At 43.8% G+C, this 20,462-nt stretch overlaps 2 protein-coding genes and 2 long non-coding RNA genes across 4 annotated transcripts; 3 read left to right on the top strand and 1 right to left on the bottom strand.

Annotated features, from left to right (window-relative positions):
• Positions 1-684: 684 nt before the first annotated feature.
• On the bottom strand, positions 685-3,342 carry LOC115178057 (osteocalcin 2b). Its single transcript, XM_029739084.1, has 4 exons — positions 3,031-3,342; positions 2,670-2,864; positions 2,171-2,303; positions 685-1,498 (listed from the first exon to the last, which is right to left on the bottom strand). Exons 1-4 carry the CDS (start codon positions 3,089-3,091, stop codon positions 1,396-1,398), a joined length of 492 nt encoding a protein of 163 aa, XP_029594944.1. The 5' UTR covers positions 3,092-3,342; the 3' UTR covers positions 685-1,395.
• A 9,248-nt stretch (positions 3,343-12,590) lies between these two features.
• Positions 12,591-13,979, top strand: LOC115178058 (uncharacterized). The gene is made up of 2 exons (XR_003872542.1): positions 12,591-12,785; positions 13,274-13,979. It is a non-coding gene; the product is annotated as an uncharacterized LOC115178058 (long non-coding RNA).
• A 3,154-nt stretch (positions 13,980-17,133) lies between these two features.
• Positions 17,134-17,875, top strand: LOC115178690 (uncharacterized). The gene is made up of 3 exons (XR_003872664.1): positions 17,134-17,244; positions 17,338-17,390; positions 17,478-17,875. It is a non-coding gene; the product is annotated as an uncharacterized LOC115178690 (long non-coding RNA).
• Positions 17,876-17,888: 13 nt separating this feature from the next.
• Positions 17,889-20,329, top strand: LOC115178689 (ataxin-2 homolog). Its single transcript, XM_029739961.1, has 3 exons — positions 17,889-20,073; positions 20,154-20,190; positions 20,273-20,329. Exons 1-2 carry the CDS (start codon positions 17,891-17,893, stop codon positions 20,161-20,163), a joined length of 2,193 nt encoding a protein of 730 aa, XP_029595821.1. The 5' UTR covers positions 17,889-17,890; the 3' UTR covers positions 20,164-20,190; positions 20,273-20,329.
• The last annotated feature ends 133 nt before the right edge of the window (positions 20,330-20,462 follow it).

Below are 20,462 nucleotides of genomic sequence, written 5' to 3'. Positions count from 1 at the left end.
CCCCTATTGTGGCTAGCTTCACACAGATTGTAGGTTGATCTTTGGACGCGCGGTCACGTGAATACCACCAGGCCAGGCTATGGTTATAAATAAGAAGGATTACATACTATACTGTATTATAAAGTGGATGTGTGGACAGGACAGAATACACACTCTTTTCACAGCACTTCGATACAAAGTGATTTTCGTAGCAGGCTAAGAGAGCATTTTTGCTAACCCTAACCCTTTCCCCAACCTTTAACCTCGGTCTTCTAACCTGTTACGCATATTCTCCTAACCTGTTAAGTTTTCCTAGCCTCTACTAAAAAGTAACTTTGGAATCGAAGTGTCATGAAAATAGTTTTTCCCGCGTGGACACTCAGCAGTTGAAGGGCTGTTGAAGGGAGGACGGCTCATAATAATGGCTGGAACATTCCATTCATTCTTCTCCGTCCATTACCACGAGCCCGTCCTCCCCAATCAAGGTGCCACCAACCTCCCGTGGTGGACAGTCTGCAGAAGCAGTGATGACAGTCAGTGAGCTATGCCCTCATGTGTTAATATCTTGTCTTTAGGTATAAAAAAAGACTTATTCAAACAAATACCGAAGAGGGCAATTGAGACAGACTGGTATAGAAGCCTACATGGCCTAGGTCCCAATACTGTACTCAATTTCCTATAAAGAAAACACCCAAACACAAAATATTAAAATGTTCTCCACTTTATTCAGCACTTATGTGCAAGACAGTAGTCAAAGTGGTATCAACAAGGTTTGTTTGCATACAAACTGTGATGTCCTCACTCTTTCTAAACCCCTCCTTGGAAGATTGTTATCATCACTAAATCAATCAATACAAATCTATGACAGTATTGACTATCAGCAATAGTTACACTACGAACAGGAAACAATAATTTAATATTTATGGCTATAATACATTGCAGATAAATGATAATGTGCGCTTTAGCCTACCTAATACTACAAAACGGATAAAGATTAATACATTTATGATACAATACATTTGCGGTTTTAGCACCATTCTTTGTGATATTGTGTTGAGCAATTTACATTAGCAGGCCCCTATAACCACAGGACTCAGTTCCTATATGCGTCTAGCTTCTCCTCAATATTACAAAAGCTTTGATCAGACATGCCTTTTCTTACATTACCCAAAACATATAGTTACAGCCGGCACTATGAGTACTGTAGCTACCAATTTCACTTGTGGCTGGTCTCGCAAAGTCCCATAACTCGGTCTGCTCCCTAAAACGTGGACGAAACCTGTTTGTGTTTGTTTTCTATGCCCTTATAAGGACACTGTTGGGAGTGGTTGATCCCTTCTCAAGAATGTAGCTTCATGATGGTGAAATGGAAGAGAGTATATTCTCTCTCTCCAGTTTACATAGTAAAGAGTCTGTTTAGAAGGGAGGTGGTCCATAGTATGCGGTGTATGCTGCAACGATGCCTGCTGTCTCCGCCATGTGCTCACAGGCCAGGTTGAGCTCGCACACCTCACTCAGACTGGACGAGAGAGAGAGAGAAAGTTGGGGTTAATTGACTTCTCATCAATTACACATAACTGTAGGATAAATGTACTTTATCAATTTGTTTCATGTGATTTTTTTTACAAAACAGCAGTGATATTCTGCATATTTGGCTCCAGTCATTTGGCTTGTATGAAGTACAGTAAGAGTGTTGCCTAAATGTAAACATGTGTAGGGTAAAATGTAAACAGATTATTTTTCTTCTTGGCGGTGACGATGCAATTAACATTCCACACACGTTTTCCCAAGTATCATTGCAACGTCACACATTCTAACACCAAATCATGTGAGGTAACACCCTTGACTGTTAAATGACTAAATGAGGCATTCAGGAAAAGCGAACATTTATAATAGGTCACATTTGACATGGTTGTGACAGCTGTTTGCTGGCAGATAGCCATAGTAGAGTGTGTGTAGTGTAGTGTTGAGTTATGGTAGCAAAAAGCTTGAGTAAAAGTGCTGTAGTATTGAAGTAGTGTACAGTATTGGTAGGGCATTTGTCTATTTGCTATAGAGAATGTTGTCTTAATGTAGAATAGTCTATTAGCTTGTACATTTGCTATAGAGCAATATTAGAGTAGTTCTGTGATGTGTTCTAAAAGTGTGTGTGTTCTAGAATTTCGAGTTCGAAAAGTGTATTGGAGCCTACCTCTCCACCTGGGTGAGGGTGAAGGCAGCAGCTGCAGGTCCAGTCGCTCTCTTCCTCCTCAGCAGCACTGAGGCCAGGTCTCTCTTCATAATCACGTCTGGCTCTGTAGCTGCAGTTGGGTCCTCTGCCGTAGCTGGAATACACACACGCACGCACGCACACACACACACACACACACACACACACACACACACACACACTTCAACCCTTACACAGTACAAATGTGGTTTTGCTTCCTTTTTCAGAGCCTATATTTATGAACAGTTTTACTTCCCATTTTTTGTAAATGTCAACACAAACCTGTACACATACTCTTACACATTTCCTTAAACTGACACCATTACAAATACAAACACAAAGAAGGCTACCCTCTTCCGTTTCCATGCAGATCTGCATACACTGCATACACTATCTGCTAGTATCAATGCATCTGTTAACTTTATACCAGCACACTGCTGAGCAATGACACCATTTAGAGTTAGTTAGAGAGATGCCAGACCTTCAGCACTAGCTGACTCTGAAGACGAAGACGAGGAAGAGGATGAGGAAGAGTCAGAGTCCGAGGAGTCTGAGGCAGAGGCTGATGAGTCGGAAGCCGAGGAGGAATCTGATGAAGATGCGGAGGAGTCTGCGGCTGGTGCTGGTTCAGCAGCAGGGTCAGGAGCAGGATCGAGAACCACATCAGGAGCCAGATCTGTTGAACAGAGAAAATCACATTGGCTCGTTGTAAGCATGTATGAGCGTTTATGTCTTATTATAAAACGTGTTACGTTAGTTCTCTTGTTAGTTAATCTCTTTCAGAATACATTGTCACAATCAGAAGTTATGATGACACAACACAATATGCTTTCCCAACTTACCGTTCATGGACAGAGAGACCGACAGAACGGCACAAATGGTCAGGAGAGTCAGAGACTTCATGTTGTTTTTGGGTTGTTGTCTTGCTGCTTTCTTGAACTACCAGTCAGTGGTAGTAGTCGAACTTCGGTTCTTTCTCTCCTTCTTTCAATGCCTTCTTCACTGTATATCCCTCCATGGTCAATATATACTGTAGTCATCCCCCTCCCAATCAGATACACACAATGGTCAGACTATGTGATTGGTTAGGGAATCGAATGTCAACTTGTACCACTTCCACTTCCCTGGACACTCATCACATAACAACCCACACACCCGACAGGCACAGGAACTGGCTAAAACACACCCACACAAACATACACACTCGATGTGGCATACATACATGTACACACAACCCATATAGCTAGCGGAACCAATAAAATGAAACAAGTAGGGATGTGTAAGAAGGTTTCTAAAAATGGAATTCCTCTTCTATGTAGCCCCTTTAATTGCACAGGGACTACTACATTTGATCTAGAATGGACCTTACATAATCATCACACCAAGAATATTGTGTCTGAAAACAGAAAAGTGCTGGTTTGAAAATTAGTATAGGCTTTGAGTTGAGAAATAGTATTAGAAACATAGGCTATTTCTGGCATAGTTATTGTTGTAGTGTACAGGTAACTGCCAAAATAAAGGAAACATCCTCATAAAACATCTTCATTAAATTTAGTTGAGTCAAAGATCTCAGATCTTGTCACAAACAAAATTAAGGTCAACTGGGCCTGCTCAGCTTTTTTTATACATGACCCTAAGCATGATGGGGACCAGGAACCACACCTGTGTGGAACTGGTTTTAATGTCTATGGTGTGGAAGCACCTGCTTTCAATATACATTATATCCCTCATTTATGCAAGTGTTTCCTTTATTTTGGCAGTTACTTGTATGTGCATGCTAAATTAAATCCTGTAAGAGTTATATTCATTCACGCCAATTATTCTGAATTCCACCGATAATTTCCCCCCATTTGGGTCTAAATGGAATCAATCCTGAAATTCTCCTGAATTCGATTCCATCCCCACCTGTCACGTCCTGACCAGTATAGGGGTTATTTTTTTATTGTAGTTTGGTCAGGACGTGGCAGGGGGTATTTGGTTTATGTGGTTCAGGATGTGTGTGTATGTAGAGGGGTAGTTGATTTATGTGTTCCAGGGTTTTTGGTCACTGTTCTATGTTTACGTATTTCTATGTTCTATCTAGTTTAGTCTGTTTCTATGTGTAGGTAATTGGGGTGTGGACTCTCAATTGGAGGCAGGTGTTTTCTAGTTGCCTCTGATTGAGAGTCCTATAAATAGGTATGTGTTTGTGGTTGTAGTTTGTGGGAGGTTGTTCTTGTTTTGCTGTATGTTGCCTTCAAGACTGGTTTTTCGGCGTTCATCGTTTTTGCTTGTTAAACCGCTTACATCTAGACGTTCCGCTAGCGGAACACCTGCTCCAATATCCAATGATAGGCGTGGCGCGAATTACAAATTCCTCAAAAATCCCAAAACTTCAATTTTTCAAACATATGACTATTTTACACCATTTTTAAAGACAAGACTTTCCTTTATCTAACCACACTGTCCAATTTCAAAAAGGCTTTAAGTGAAAGCAAAACATTAGATTATGTCAGCAGAGTACCCAGCCAGAAATAATCAGAGACCCATTTTTCAAGCTAGCATATAATGTCACAAAAAACAAAACCGCAGCACTAACCTTTGATGATCTTCATCAGATGACACGCCTAGGACATTGTTATACAATACATGCATGTTTTGTTCAATCAAGTTCATATTTATATCAAAAACCAGCTTTTTACATTAGCATGTGACGTTCAGAACTAGCATTCCCACCGAACACTTCCGGTGAATTTACTAAATTACTCACGATAAACGCTCGCCATCACAGGCTAGCTATTTTGACACCCACCAAGTTTGACCCTCACCAAACTCAGATTTACTATAAGAAAAATTGGATTACCTTTGCTGTTCAAATCAAATCAAATCAAAATCAAATCAAATTTATTTATATAGCCCTTCGTACATCAGCTGAAATCTCAAAGTGCTGTACAGAAACCCAGCCTAAAACCCCAAACAGCAAGCAATGCATGTGAAAGAAGCACGGTGGCTGGGAAAAACTCCCTAGGAAAAACTCCTGAGAAAGGCCAAAAACCTAGGAAGAAACCTAGAGAGGAACCAGGCTATGAGGGGTGGCCAGTCCTCTTCTGGCTGTGCCGGGTGGATATTATAACAGAACATGGTCAAGATGTTAAAATGTTCGTAAATGACCAGCATGGTCAAATAATAATAATCATAGTAATTGTCGAGGGTGCAACAAGCACGTCCGGTGAACAGGTCAGGGTTCCGTAGCCCCAGGCAGAACAGTTGAAACTGGAGCAGCAGCATGGCCAGGTGGACTGGGGACAGCAAGGAGTCATCATGCCAGGTAGTCCTGAGGCATGGTCCTAGGGCTCAGGTCCTCCGAGAGAAAGAAAGAAAGAGAGAAAGAGAGAATTAGAGAGAGCATATTTACATTCACACAGGACACCGGATAAGACAAGAGAATACTCCAGATGTAACAGACTGACCCTAGCCCCCCGACACATAAACTACTGCAGCATAAATACTGGAGGCTGAGACAGGAGGGATCAGAAGACACTGTGGCCCCATCCGATGATACCCCCGGACAGGGCCTGTTCTTCGTCAGAATGCACTCCCAGGACTTCTACTTCAATAACAAATGTTGGTTTGGTTCAAAATAATCCATAGTTATATCCAAATAGCGGCGTTTTGTTTGTGCGTTCAAGACACTATCCAAGGGTGACGAAGGGTTACATGCCCAACGCATTTCGTGACAAAAAAATTCTAAATATTCCATTACCGTACTTCAAAGCATGTCAACCGCTGTTTAAAATCAATTTTTAATGCTATTTTTCTCGTGAAAAAGCAATAATATTCCGACCGGGAGTTGTTGTTTTCGTTCAAAGACGAAAGAATAAAAACATGGGGTCGCCTCGTGCACGCGCCTCCAGTCTCTGTTCTCTGATCGACCACAATCTAAATGCGCTAGTGTTTTTCACCTAGGGCCTGCAAAGCCACCATTCAGCTTTTTGCCGCCTTCTGAGAGCCTATGGGAGCCGTAGGAAGTGTCACGTTACAGCAGAGATCCCCTGTTTTGCATAGAGATGATCAAGAAGGCCAAGAAATGGTCAGACAGGGTACTTCCTGTACAGAATCTTCTCAGGTTTTGCCTGCCAAATGAGTTCTGTTATACTCACAGACACCATTCAAACAGTTTTAGAAACTTTGGAGTGTTTTCTATCCAAAGCTAATAATTATATGCATATTCTAGGTTCTGGGCAGGAGTAATAATCAGATTAAATCGGGTACGTTTTTTATCCGGCCGTGAAAATACTGCCCCCTATCCATAACAGGTTAATAAGTGTTCATATTAAAATTTCATTATGAGCACTCAACCTGCTGCGCCTTGGTCCATTCCTCATGACGAACGTTACAGAACCTCCCACCAAACCCGGACCAAGCAGCGGAGGAAGGAGCAACAGGTTGACTTTGAGGAGCAAGGATCTTGGGCCAGGGAGAGAAGAGAGTGGCGAACATCATGGACATGGGAGGAGATAATGGCAGGGGACAAGACCCTGCCATGGAAACAGGTTGAGAAGGCAAGAGAGGAACGGAGAAAGTGGAATAAAGACCGGGACATTTACTTGGGTACACAGTTGGCATTTAAGCCGGAGAGGCAGCCCCAATAAAAACAAATTGGGGGGGGGGGGGGGCACACGGGTAGTTTGGCGGGGCCTGGATTGGGCCGCAAGCCAACTACCTGTGCTTATTGGGGCCAGACTATTACTGGTCAGGTCCCGTGCGTTGGAGTGATGCGCACGGCGTCGAGGCCAAGCATTTATAGGCCGGTGTGCGCGGTACCAGCGCCCCGTATTTGCCAGGGGAAAGCGGGTATCCAGCCAGGAAGGGTGGAGCCAGTACTACGCTCAAAACTGCCAGTGCGCCTTCACGGTCCAGTCTATCCTGTTCCTGCTCCTCGCACTAGCCGTGAAGTGCGTATCTCTAGTCTGGCGCAGCCCAAGCCAGCACCAAGCACTAGGCTTCCAGTGCATCAACCTAGTCCAGTATGTCTGGTTTCCGCTCCTCGTACTAGCCTTGAAGTGCATGTCTCCAGTCTGATACCTCCAGTACCAGCACCATGCACTAGGCTTCCAGTACATCAGCCCAGTCCAGTATGTCCGGTTCCCGCTCCCCGCACTAGCCCTGAGGTGCATGTCTCCAGTCTGATACCTCCAGCACCATGCACCAGGCTCCAGTGCGTCAGCCCAGTCCAGCTCGTCATGTCCCTACTCCTCGTACTAGCCCTGTGGTGCGTATCATTAGTCTGGCGCATCCTAAGCCAGCCCCACGCACCAGGCCTTCCGGCAACAGTGCCTCGTCCAGAACCTCCGGCAACAGTGCCTCGTCCAGAACTTCCGGCAACAGTGCCTCGTCCAGAACTTCCGGCAACAGTGCCTCGTCCAGAGTGTCCGACGACAGTGCTCTGTCCAGAGTATCCGGCAACAGCCCACTGTCCGGAACCGAGTGAGTCTGCCTACAGTCCAGAGCTCCTAGAGTCGCCCTACAGTCCGGGGTCGACAGAGAGGGACATCGCTGTAGTGACAGTATGTGAGTGGAGTGAGCCAGGGGTGGAGTGGGGTCTGCGTCCAGCTCCTGAGCCACCTCCTGACGGGGGAGTATTGGGGTTAGGGGGGGTGTTGCAGGAGCACCGTTGAAGGTTGCCACCCTCCCTTCCCTCCCATGTACTTTTGGGATTTATTTTGTTTTGGGGGTTATTTGTTGTTGTTTTTTTGTGTGAGGTGCACCCTGGGTCTGCACCTTTTTTTTTGGGGGGGGGGGGGTACTGTCACGGTCACGTCCTGATCAGTATAGGGGTTATTTTTTATTGTAGTTTGGTCAGGACGTGGCAGGGGGTATTTGGTTTATGTGGTTCGGGCTGTGTGTCTATGTAGAGGGGTAGTTGATTTATGTGTTCTGGGGTTTTTGGTCACTGTTCTATGTTTATGTATTTCTATCTAGTTTAGTCTATTTCTATGTGTAGGTAATTTGGGTGTGGACTCTCAATTGGAGGCAGGTGTTTTCTAGTTGCCTCTGATTGAGAGTCCTATAAATAGGTATGTGTATGTGGTTGTAGTTTGTGGGAGGTTGTTCTTGTTTTGCTGTATGTTGCCTTCAAGACTGTTTTTTTTTTGTTGGTCATTCATCGTTTTGTTGTTTTTGTTTAAGTGTTCACATTAAAATTTCATTATGAGCACTCAACCCGCTGCGCCTTGGTCCATTCCTCATGATGAACGTTACACCACCATTCATCAATGTAGTATAAATAATCCCAACAGAAATATCTCAAAGCCAAACGGGTCAGAATAGAAGCAATATATGCCTCTAAATAAGACATTGTCTATAAGTTGTGACTGGATTTAAATCAGGCCAGTGGCGTGTAGCGGATGACCTTGGATCTGAGTTGCTGAGAGGCTCTGCTCCTCGGCTGCTCGCCTCAAACTCCCACCCCCACAAACCCCAAACTACAGCCCAGGTCTACCACACACTACTAATCGAGTGACTGGGAACAGCACCGAGACTCATTATGTGACAGAGATTAATTACAGCCTACCAGTGTCCCACTGAAGCCACAGCCGTTCACTATATAAAGGCTGGGGCCATTCAATTCCAGACAGATCAACAGCCACACGGTTTAAACTAACTTAATGACCCAACTGTTACAGCCACACTTGATGTATTTTTGCATAGGCACAGGTATAAACAGCTTGCCTGTGTTGCCCATATGTTAAATGCACACTGATGTGTGTGATATGCATATGGATTGGATAGATTTGTTTTGGTGCGGGCCTAATATAGACTGTGGTTGGTTGATATATAGAGATACAAGCTTGCATCTGATATCGGCTGATTTCAATTTCCAGACTGTGGACAGGGAGTAAAGCCATATTGAAAGGTAAATATGGTAGATAATCCAATATGTCTTGATGTATATATTTATATATCTCGGCGCTGACACCAGAGGCCTGGTTCTGTGTTACAATGAGAAATACCATTGCCCTCTGCTGTAGCAGACTGATCTTGTTGTCAATCTCTTGCTGGTCTGTTCTTGATGTTAAAGGGGCAATCTGTAGTTGCTACATCCATTTTTTGACAAATGATATGGTATGTACCCATTGATTCTTGAAGAATATAACTTATAAATGCCTCATGAGCTTAGTTCAACTGTCAAACCCCATACAGAACCCAAAATATGAGCTTGTTATACTCCAATGTCTCCACAATTTGAGACTGGTTATATTTCTCCAATCCCATCACTCAGCTTTTTACCGAAACTGGGAGAACGCCTTGTTTTGTTTCAACTGTTTGGTTATGGTTTCAACTGCTGATTGCCGCTTTAAGGGTTTTTCTTGGATAGTGTGGGGTGTAATTTCAATGTCTGGTCCAGCATCCATTTTTGTGAACGCGTTTCAATGCAGGAGGACTAAGTTTGAGAAAACATTTGCCACAAAATCCCCGGTCGAATAAACAAAGATGTTAAGAGTCTAGGCTTTTCTGCAGGATCAGGTCTGTTTTAGTGTGCATTTTCATCCTGAAAATCACATACAGTGCAAGCCACATAGTAATCTGGACAAAATGTTTTACGGTTCTCCCAGTGCCGAAAGTGACACAGTTACAGACAGAGACAAGTGGCCCTTAACTCATTCCAGACAGACAAGTGGCCCTTAGCTCATTACAGACAGAGATAAGGAGCCCTTAGCTCATTACAGACAGAGATAATGGGCCCTTAGCTCATTCCAAAGACACAAAACTCTGCTTCTTTTATTTTGCATACATTGTAAAGTTTAAACAAAGTAGCTGACGGTTTTGTTAGTGCATGTCTCCCCTAGGGGACAATGTGGCAGTGTGCTATATAGTAACTATAATATTGTAATTTTGTATTTGTAGTATGAGATGCTTCCATAGTCCTACTTGTTAAAACCATACACTCATTAATTCAAAGGCCTTATGTATATAATCTTAAAGAGTGTTCAGTCAGCAATGACTGATTTAAGAGGGGTTTTGAAATACCCTGTTGGACATTTTAGTAACTACACTGCTATTATTACACACCTAAGGGTAGAGATGAGTAGGCCTAATTATTTGAAGCATCCTTGCACATTGACCCTGTACAATATTCCCAGCCGTTCTCTGAGTGCAACTTCACTCTATAGTCGGTCATTAAAACACAAGGGAATTGGAGTTTCTGACCTTACAGAGTTGAGGCCAGTTGTATGACTAGAAACAGTGAAGTACACTCCTTTACAGAACCTGTGTGAATTGTTTGCTTAAAAATAAAAATCTGGTCTTGCAAAGAGGGTAAGCTGGTTGAGGTGTAGGTTTTAGACTGTGTCTGCAGGAGGAAATCTAGGGGTCTGAGGTGTAAAACAGAATACAGATGAGTCTTAATGTAATGTCACATGCCTATTTTGATATCTATTTCTCATACCTCTTTATTTTTCACTATATATTTTACCTCTTGGGGATGTCATTCGAAAACATAATGTTAAATTTCACTGCTATGCGGACGACACACAGCTGTACATTTCAATGAAACATGGTGAAGCCCCAAAATTGCTCTCGCTAGAAGCCTGTGTTTCAGACATAAGGAAGTGGATGGCTGCAAATTTTCTACTTTTAAACTCGGACAAAACAGAGATGCTTGTCCTAGGTCCCAAGAAACAAAGAGATCTTCTGTTGAATCTGACAATTAATCTGGATGGTTGTACAGTCGTCTCAAATAAAACTGTGAAGGACCTCGGCGTTACTCTGGACCCTGATCTCTCTTTTGAAGAACATATCAAGACTGCTTCAAGGACAGCTTTTTTCCATCTACGTAACATTGCAAAAATCAGAAACTTTCTGTCCAAAAATGACGCAGAAAAATTAATCCATGCTTTTGTTACTTCTAGGCTCGACTACTGCAATGCTCTACTTTCCGGCTACCCGGATAAAGCACTAAACAAACTTCAGTTAGTGCTAAATACGGCTGCTAGAATCCTGACTAGAACCAAAAAATTTGATCATATTACTCCAGTGCTAGCTTCCCTACACTGGCTTCCTGTTAAGGCAAGGGCTGATTTCAAGGTTTTACTGCTAACCTACAAAGCATTACATGGGCTTGCTCCTACCTATCTTTCCGATTTGGTCCTGCCGTACATACCTACACGTACGCTACGGTCACAAGACGCAGGCCTCCTAATTGTCCCTAGAATTTCTAAGCAAACGGCTGGAGGTAGGGCTTTCTCCTATAGAGCTCCATTTTTATGGAATGGTCTGCCTACCCATGTGAGAGACGCAGACTCAGTCTCAACCTTTAAGTCTTTACTGAAGACTTATCTCTTCAGTAGGTCCTATGATTAAGTATAGTCTGGCCCAGGAGTGTGAAGGTGAACGGAAAGGCTGGAGCAACGAACCGCCCTTGCTGTCTCTGCCTTGTCGGTTCCCCTCTTCCCACTGGGATTCTCTGCCTCTAACCCTTTTACAGGGGCTGAGTCACTGACTTACTGGTGTTCTTCCATGCCGTCCATGGGAGGGGTGCGTCACTTGAGTAGGTTGAGCCACTGACGTGGTCTTCCTGTCTGGGTTGGCGCCCCCCCCTTGGGTTGTGCCGTGGCGGACATCTTTGTGGGCTATACTCGGCCTTGTCTTCGGACGGTAAGTTGGTGGTTGTAGATATCCCTCTAGTGGTGTGGGGGGCTGTGCTTTGGCAAAGTGGGTGGGGTTATATCCTGCCTGTTTGGCCCTGTCCGGGGGTATCATCGGATGGGGCCACAGTGTCTTCTGATCCCTCCTGTCTCAGCCTCCAGTATTTATGCTGCAGTAGTTTATGTGTCGGGGGGCTAGGGTCAGTCTGTTACATCTGGAGTATTCTCTTGTCTTATCCGGTGTCCTGTGTGAATGTAAATATGCTCTCTCTAATTCTCTCTTTCTTTCTTTCTTTCTCTCGGAGGACCTGAGCCCTAGGACTACCTGGCATGATGACTCCTTGCTGTCCCCAGTCCACCTGGCCATGCTGCTGCTCCAGTTTCAACTGTTCTGCCTGCGGCTACGGAACCCTGACCTGTTCACCGGACGTGCTTGTTGCACCCTCGACAATTACTATGATTATTATTATTTGACCATGCTGGTCATTTACGAACATTTTAACATCTTGACTATGTTCTGTTATAATATCCACCCGGCACAGCCAGAAGAGGACTGGCCACCCCTCATAGCCTGGTTCCTCTCTAGGTTTCTTCCTAGGTTTTTGGCCTTTCTCAGGAGTTTTTCCTAGGGAGTTTTTCCCAGCCACCGTGCTTCTCTCACATGCATTGCTTGCTGTTTGGGGTTTTAGGCTGGGTTTCTGTACAGCACTTTGAGATTTCAGCTGATGTACGAAGGGCTATATAAATAAATTTGATTTGATTTGATTTCTCTTTGTCGCTAGCTCTCTCTCATTTTGTTTTTCTCCTTTCTCTCTCTCTCTCTCTCTCTCTCTCTCTCACACAGCAGTGGGTCTCTACCAGTCAGAGGTGAAGGGGCACATCCTGCTCTTCATCAACAGGGGGAGTGGTGACTATGAAGTGCTCAAGGACCGGCTAGTTCAGGAGCTCTGGCCCCAGAATTCGTTGAAAAGGTGAGAGCAGGCAAGCAGCTACTGGACCTGAAAAGAGCGACTCAACAAAACCTCTATTATATTGGCTATTTGATTCAGATCTTAAGATAATGTCCATAAACCACTATTTGGAACAAGTTATTTTGAATCAACTCTTTAATTGCAGCTTGAATTGAATTTGTAAATTGATTCATTGGAGTCAGATGTTTTAAACTGCTCTGTGAACTGAGAAAACCCTTACCAAATGCAGGAGATAAGGAACTGCCCATCAACAAAATTAATATATATATATATATATATATATATATATATATTTCATATATATATATATATATATATATATATATATATATATATATATATATATATATATATATATATATATATATTGAACTACTGTTGACATTGGTCTCGTTCAATAAAACCACAGATTTTAGTTTTAGTTTCGGTTGTAGAACATTTTGCTACGTTGTGCCCTACTGAACATAACTATGATTTATTTGTCACAGTTCCTGTTTGTGCTGGTAAACAGGGTGAAGTCCAATGAAAAATCTCTGAGCTACTTCAGCCTGATGTCACGTGACCTTTCCCGCGTGGGCATTTACGACGGCGTGTCAGACATGAAATGGCTCATGCCCGAGGGAGAGATCTCCACTCACTTATAAGAGGCGATCTCAAGGTTTGAGGTGAAAACAAACCTGAGTTCAAATAGTATTGGTTTTCTTTGAGGGTTGATTGAGCCTGCCTGGAGTGACAGATAAAGTCAATTAAGAGCAGCTAAAAAAGTATTTCAAAGAAACAAATTCTATTTGAACACATGTCTATGGAGCAGTATACGTTTAAGTGGCTTTGATAATATATAGAAAGCAGCAGTAAATTATACTGAGTTGCCTCTTTATAATGTATCTATATTGCTTCTCAAATACTTTTTTCTTAATTTTAGGAAGTGAAGCAGGCAGTAGTACCTGATCCTAAAACTGAGTTGTAAAACAAACAAATAAATGAATGTAAATAATAATTGTGTCTGTTTTGGAGTCAGTATTGATTTCTACCTGAATCGTATGTAGGCTATGTGTGTGCTCTGGTGGGCATGGTGTGTCTTTATGTGAGGTCAAGTCCTGGAGGGTCCTAGGGCCTGGAGGGTCTAACAGAAAGAAGAATTGGAATCTGTCTTCAGAAAAAAGAACAGTTGAGGATTTCAAATGAAATCACAAAGAAAAAACAAATACAATAGAATATGATGCAGTATATTACAATACAATACATATTTGTGTATTTTCATGCAAATGCTACATTTAAGCGCAGACCTGTGTTCAAAAACATGTGTATTTCAGGATCTTGTAATACACAGCCCCCCCTCCCCCCAAAAAACATATTTTTGTATTTGAATGCTTATTTGTAAAAACCAAATAGTCTGACAAATTGTATTATTTGACAGTATTTTCAAATACTTTGCAGTGGAGTGTATTTGAGTGTGTGAATTTGAGTTTTTCTAAATCTTTCCAAGTGTATTTCCAAATACATAAAAGCATTTAACTACTTATCTTTTCAAATAAAAGATCAAAATACTTACTTTGAATGTATGTGAAATTAATTGAAATATTTTAAATAGTATTTGAACCCAGGTCTGATTAATGTGACATACATTTGTGTTCCAGTTACAGTAGGCCAGCCTATAGCAGTGGAAGAGGGGAGTGAGTGCAGATTTCTAGACATTAAGGGCTGTATAATAAAGTAAAGAAGGATTGGAGCACTTGGGGTGAATATAAAAGAACAGATTGTCTGCCTGCTGTGCTTAAACAAACAGGAGAAGAAAAGGAGATGGGAATTTTCAAGGCACAGACTTGGAATCAAGTATAATTATCAGGGATGGAGTGCAAAGTGGAAACATCAGTCGGAATAGGGAAAACACTATTTGGCAGATTTAAGGGGGCTGGAGATATATGCATAGCTATCTAAACAGTTGCATTCCAGTTTATGTGTTTGTGGATGTGTACTACAATCAAAGTTGAGACAACATTGGAAGAAAATGCTTCCACAAAGGAGGGTAGACGGTCAGAGGATGATGAGATGGGTTGTTGTCTTGTGTTTTATTTCATCCACATGAGTGAGACATTTTATGGAGATAGTGGGCACCTTCGAGCTGATCACTATTGTCAAGTCGGTGACAATTGTTGGTCACCGCCTTTCAAAGTGTGTTGCGTTCTGGGAATAAAACATTTCCGACGTGAGTATATATGTGGACTGCATGAACTTTACAAAAATCTCTGCTCTTCACCAACTTCATCCTGCAGCCGTCACCTGTCACGTGGAGGCTCCGTCGTGTGGTGGCTAATTTCTGCATTACTAAATGAGGAGAGTTACAAACTTCACACACCAGTCAGAGTTATACTTAAAACTACATCTTTAATAATTAAGATGCTTTTGCAAAAGCACTTGACTTTCAATGATGCGCTATCTCTAATGAACCATTGAAAAGTGACTACACAGAAGTACAAAGATCTTTTATAGCCAAGATACAAGATACATGACGAACCACAGATACATAGAATGGGTCACAAGGTTAAGTTTTGTATGAAAGATATCTATAAAACATAGCAGACAGCAACTGCTGTGTCAACAGTGTTCATTGTATAGACCATTGTCTGGTCCTCCTACCCCAAACTGGAACCGTCTCTCCCTGGCACGATATAGAACAGAACCATTAGCTCATCCAATGGCATAAATCAATTGACAACTCTAGATACTCTCATCTCAAGTAAACCCGCTCTTGACTCCACTCCTGGACAAGCTCACTGAGGGGAGTGAGCCTCTAGGTCATACACTATCCCAAGATAAGTGTAACATCAGAGAGGACATACAATGGTCCAGACACTGCCATACACCTTCCCCCAATGCCAAAGGAGGGAGTGACTTGTACACAGACATTGTGGAGACAAGTAATTGGTTCCCCATTAATCACGCCATCCCTTCACATGGTTTAACAGATACATTCACATATGACAAGTATCTCACATGAGCATATTATGCAAATAAAACACCTTAATTATCTATGTTACCCAACTAATTCTGATTCATCCGCCACAATTGTCAACCAATCATTAGTGTTTTTGTTTGACCCATGCGAACAAAAACATGACTGAAACAGGAACCAATTTGCTGCAGTTAATGTGTAGCCTACAGTGCATAAATGAATGATGTGATTGAGGCTCTCTCTCATTTATTGATTGTATAATGTACACACAAATGATTTCAGTTTGTGAGTGGGTGTTGGAGACATGTTTTTTGACATTATAAAGGAAACCTTTTATAAACAATGGCAACACTGCCATGGTGATCTGAGCCTTGCTGTTGGAAAATGACATTAGTATCCGAATTTAGGTTGTGGCAGATGCACCTCTCCTGACTTTACTTCTTGACTTTGGTCTACAGTCAGTTGCTTTAGCCTTACCACTCAAATGAGCCCTACTATATGTTTGCGTCTGAAAAATGAAAGACTTAGATCATCAAAAGCATATGTGTGTGGTTTGTTTGCATAATGTGAGTGTTTAATTGGCGTCTGTCTGAATTCAGAATTTGTCCAAGATGTTGCGCTATGTACAACTGAAACTTGTTAACCATCTACTGTTGCTATGCTGAATGAAACACACTGTTTAAAAGAAGGCATGTGTAAAATAATGGTGCCTAACTGCTCATTTAGCCTCTAAACTTCAAATGAATCAAGGGAATTTTGTACAAGCAATAATTTTAACCCGATCGATGAAGTGCCAAGACAAAATGTGTTTCCTACTTGAGAGCAGGGGTGTCAAACTCATTCCATGGAGGGCCTAGTGTCTGTAGGTTTTTGTTTTTTCCTTTCAATTAAGACCTAGACAACTACTGTAGGTGAGGGGAGTAATTAGTGGCCCTAATTCAGCAATCAAGTACAAGGAAGGAGCAAAAACCCACAGACACTCGGGCCTCCGTGTAATGAGTTTGAAGCGCGCTTTAGAGTAAGGGCTGTCAAACCTGTCAGGAACTCAATTAGAGAATCAACCATACCTGAGTATATGTCTGAAATCCAAATCAACCCCTAGCCCCAAAACCTACCACTTAGTCACTTATGGGCATTTGAAACGATCAGATAGGTTATAGCAATATGGTAATTGCTTCACCTTGCCTTCTGATAGGCTGGATGCAATTGTGGCCATATTGCTTATACCTATTCAATCATTTCTGATTCACAGATGTGTTTAGGCCAGGGTGTAGGATTTAGGGGTCAATTTGGAATTAGGAATCAAATGTAGTTCAGGGGCTTACAGCTGTCCTTAATTAGCCAATGACATTAGAAGGGTCTGGGGATTTGTTTAAAAGGAGCAACCAAAAGCCTGCCAGATACAGCAAAAGGGATATTATGCTAGGGCTTATACTGACCATTAGTTCTGATTACTGGGGAGGTTTTGAAGCGCAAAGTGGCCATGATGATTGGAATCGCTTTCAGGTAGGTTTTTAAAAGTATTGATCTAGTTTGTTTCCCTTGTCCTTCAGGTGTTACAGGTAGCTATGTTTATAACAGACTTTCTTTTTTTTAAAGAGTTTCTTGGCTTTGTTGCCTGCTAATTGGAGGGATAACCTGTTCTACATCAAGTGAGTTTCTACACATTAATTTCAAATAACAGTTGCGGTTCCAGTAACTTCAAAGGCTGGCATTATACTTTACTTTTTCTAACCTAGGTGATGGGTATCCTGCACTAGGTTCTGATGCAGCATGGCTCTATGCAGGCTCACTTGGGTCTAAAGGATATGGTAATTGCAACTCTCCAACAGCTGAAATGCAAGCGCAGCTGACCGAAGAGCAACAGAAGCATCCGGCTGCCATCCTGCAAAAACAACTGGCCCCCATGCCCCAGGCACCTCAGAAAATGTGGTATCCAGCTCAAATGCCCCAGAAGCAACCAGCTACTGAACTTCAGCATCAGAAGGAACAGGCCTCCATACCCCAGCTACCTCAGCAAGTGTGGCATCCAGTTCAAATACCCCAGCAGCAAAAGCAACCAGCTACTGGTCCTCAGCAGCAGAAGGAACTGACCACCATGCCCCAGAAGCAACTGGCTCCAATGCCTATACCTCAGAACCAACCAACAGCTATGCCCCAGCAAGCATGGTATCCAGCCCCAATGCCTCCACCGCAGAAGCAACCGGCCACCATGCCCCAGCAAGTGTGGCATCCAGCTCAAATGCCCCAGCAGCAAAAGCAACCAGCTACTGAACCTCAGCAGCAGAAGGAACCGGCCGCCATAACTCAGCAAGTGTTGCATCCAGCTCAAATGCTGCTGAAGCAACTGACTGCCATGCCCCAGCAAGTGTGGTATCCAGCTCAAAAGCCCCAGAATCAACCAGTCCCTATGCGTCAACCGCAGAAGGAACTGACCGCCAATCCACCACAACTGTGGCAATCTGCTCAAATGCCCCAGCAGCATAAGCAACCGGCTGCCACGCTTCAGCAAGTGTGGCAAGCGGCCCCCATGCCCCAGCAGCCTCATGACGTGTGGTATCCAGCTAAAATGGTCCAGAAGCAACAAGCCTCTGCAACTCGGCGGCAGAAGGAACTGACCGCCATGCCTCAGCAAGAGTGGCATCCAGCTCAAATGCCCCAGAAGCAACCAACCGCTGAACCTCAGCAGCAGAAGCAACTGACCGCCTTGGCCCAGGAAGTGTGGACTCCAGCTCAATGTCCCCAGCAGCAGAAGCAACCGGCTGCTGAAACTCGGCAGAAAATTGAACCGACCGCCATGCCCCAGCCACCTCAGCAAGTGATGCATCCAGCTCAATTAACCCAGGAGCGGAAGCAACCAGCCCCAATGCCTTTACCGCAGAAGGAACTGACCGCCGTACCTCAGCAAGTGTGGTATTCAGCTCAAATGCCCCAGAAGCAACCGACTGCTGAACCTCAGCAGCAGAAGCAACCGACTGCTGAACCTCAGCAGCAGAAGCAACCGACTGCTGAACCTCAGCAGCAGAAGCAACCGACTGCTGAACCTCAGCAGCAGAAGCAAGCGTTGCATCCAGCTCAAATGCTGCAGAAGCAACTGACTGCCATGCCCCAGCAAGCATGGTATCCAGCTCAAAAGCCCCAGCTGCAGAAGCAACCGGCCGCTGAACCTCAGCAGCAAATTGAACTGACCGCCATGCCCCAGCCACCTCAGCAAGTGTGGCATCCAGCTCAAATGCCTCAGCAGCAAAAGCAACCAGCTACTGAACCTAAGCAGCAAATTGAACCGACCGCCGTGCCCCAGCCACCTCAGCAAGTGTGGCATCCAGCTCAATTTCCCCAGGAGCGGAAGCAACCAGCCCCAATGCCTTTACCGCAGAAGGAACTGACCGCCATACCTCAGCTAGTGTGGTATTCAGCTCAAATGCCGCAGAAGCAACCGACTGCTGAACCTCAGCAGCAGAAGCAACCGACTGCTGAACCTCAGCAGCAGAATGAATTGGCCACCATAATGCCGCAAGTGTTGCATCCAGTGCATATGCCCCAGCAGGCAGCGGCCACCATACCCCAGCAAGTTAGGTATCCAGCTCAAATGCCCCAGAAGCATCTGGCCTCCATGCCGCAGAAGCAACCGACCGCCGTGCCCCAGCAAGGCTGGCATCCAGCTCAAATGCTGCAGACACAACTGAACGCCGTGCCCCAGCTAACATGGTATCGAGCTCAAATTCTCCAGCAGCAGAAACAACTGACCGCCATGCCGCAGACACATCAGCAAGTGTGGCATCCAGCTCAATTTCCCCAGCAGCAGAAGCAATCGGCCTCCACGCCTCTTCCGCAGGAGCAACCGACCGCCGTACCCAAGCAAGTGTGGTATCCAGCTCAAATGTCCCAGCAGCAACTGGCCTCCATGCCTCTACCGCAGAAGCAACTGACCCCCATGCCTCAGCAATTATGGCATGTAGCTCAAATGCCCCAGAAGCAACTGGCCTCCATGCCTCTACCGCAGAAGCAACTGACCCCCATGCCTCAGCAATTATGGCATGTAGCTCAAATGCCCCAGAAGCAACTGGCCCCAATGTCTCAGCAGAAGCACTACGAAAGCACTGAAGATGGTGTCTCTGGTAGCTCTCAGGCCAGCATTGTTGAACAGTTGGGTGTCATCCCAATCTATTCCTACAGTTCCAAATCGCACTACGAGAAGGGCAGAACTGTCTTCTCCCAAACCCGCTACACTCCTAGGGAGGCTATGCCTGTTGACAGTGGAAATGCTCCCAAGGACAGTTATGTTGGCATTGGTGCACCAAGCATACATCCACCACTAGTGAAGGATTCTGCAAGGTAATGGATGACTTTAACCTTCTCTGAACTTTACTCTCTGACTTTGAAGTTCTTTGTACTAACCATGTGTTTATCAACAGGGAAATGTAATGGAGTCATCCTCTAGAAGCTCTAATGGTGAGAATTGTTTGACATTTGTTACTTAACATTCTGTATTGCTGACACTGTTTGCATTTCTTTCTGCTTTTGTTTCGACCAGGAAGTTGCTGGTGCTCTAGCGTGATGGAATCAATAAACAATTTTATTTTCAAAAATGTTTTGTCTCTGTGAAATAATGATTCTTGTGTCCATTACTTCTAATTGAGAACAGGTGGTGTGCAGTCTGTAGTAAAAATGACTGCGTTTAAGTTAATTCTTTGCTTTTCTAATCTTTTCACCTTTGCTACTGG

This window comes from Salmo trutta, chromosome 38 (assembly GCF_901001165.1).
Source record: "Salmo trutta chromosome 38, fSalTru1.1, whole genome shotgun sequence".
Taxonomy (NCBI): Eukaryota; Metazoa; Chordata; class Actinopteri; order Salmoniformes; family Salmonidae; genus Salmo; species Salmo trutta.
The sequence above is the reverse complement of the archived record's forward strand: the minus strand, read 5'-3'. Positions and strand labels throughout refer to the sequence as shown.

Excerpts from the sequence above, each read along its gene's own strand:
- LOC115178057 (XM_029739084.1), bottom strand. The coding sequence starts at position 3,091 with ATGAAGTCTCTGACTCTCCTGACCATTTGTGCCGTTCTGTCGGTCTCT. Across the intron at positions 2,865-3,030 it reads GGTCTCTCTGTCCATGAACG|ATCTGGCTCCTGATGTGGTT; the intron begins GTAAGTTGGGAA and ends TCTGTTCAACAG. Across the intron at positions 1,499-2,170 it reads ACCCTCACCCAGGTGGAGAG|TCTGAGTGAGGTGTGCGAGC; the intron begins GTAGGCTCCAAT and ends TCTCTCGTCCAG.
- LOC115178689 (XM_029739961.1), top strand. The coding sequence starts at position 17,891 with ATGCCCCAGCAAGCATGGTATCCAGCCCCAATGCCTCCACCGCAGAAG.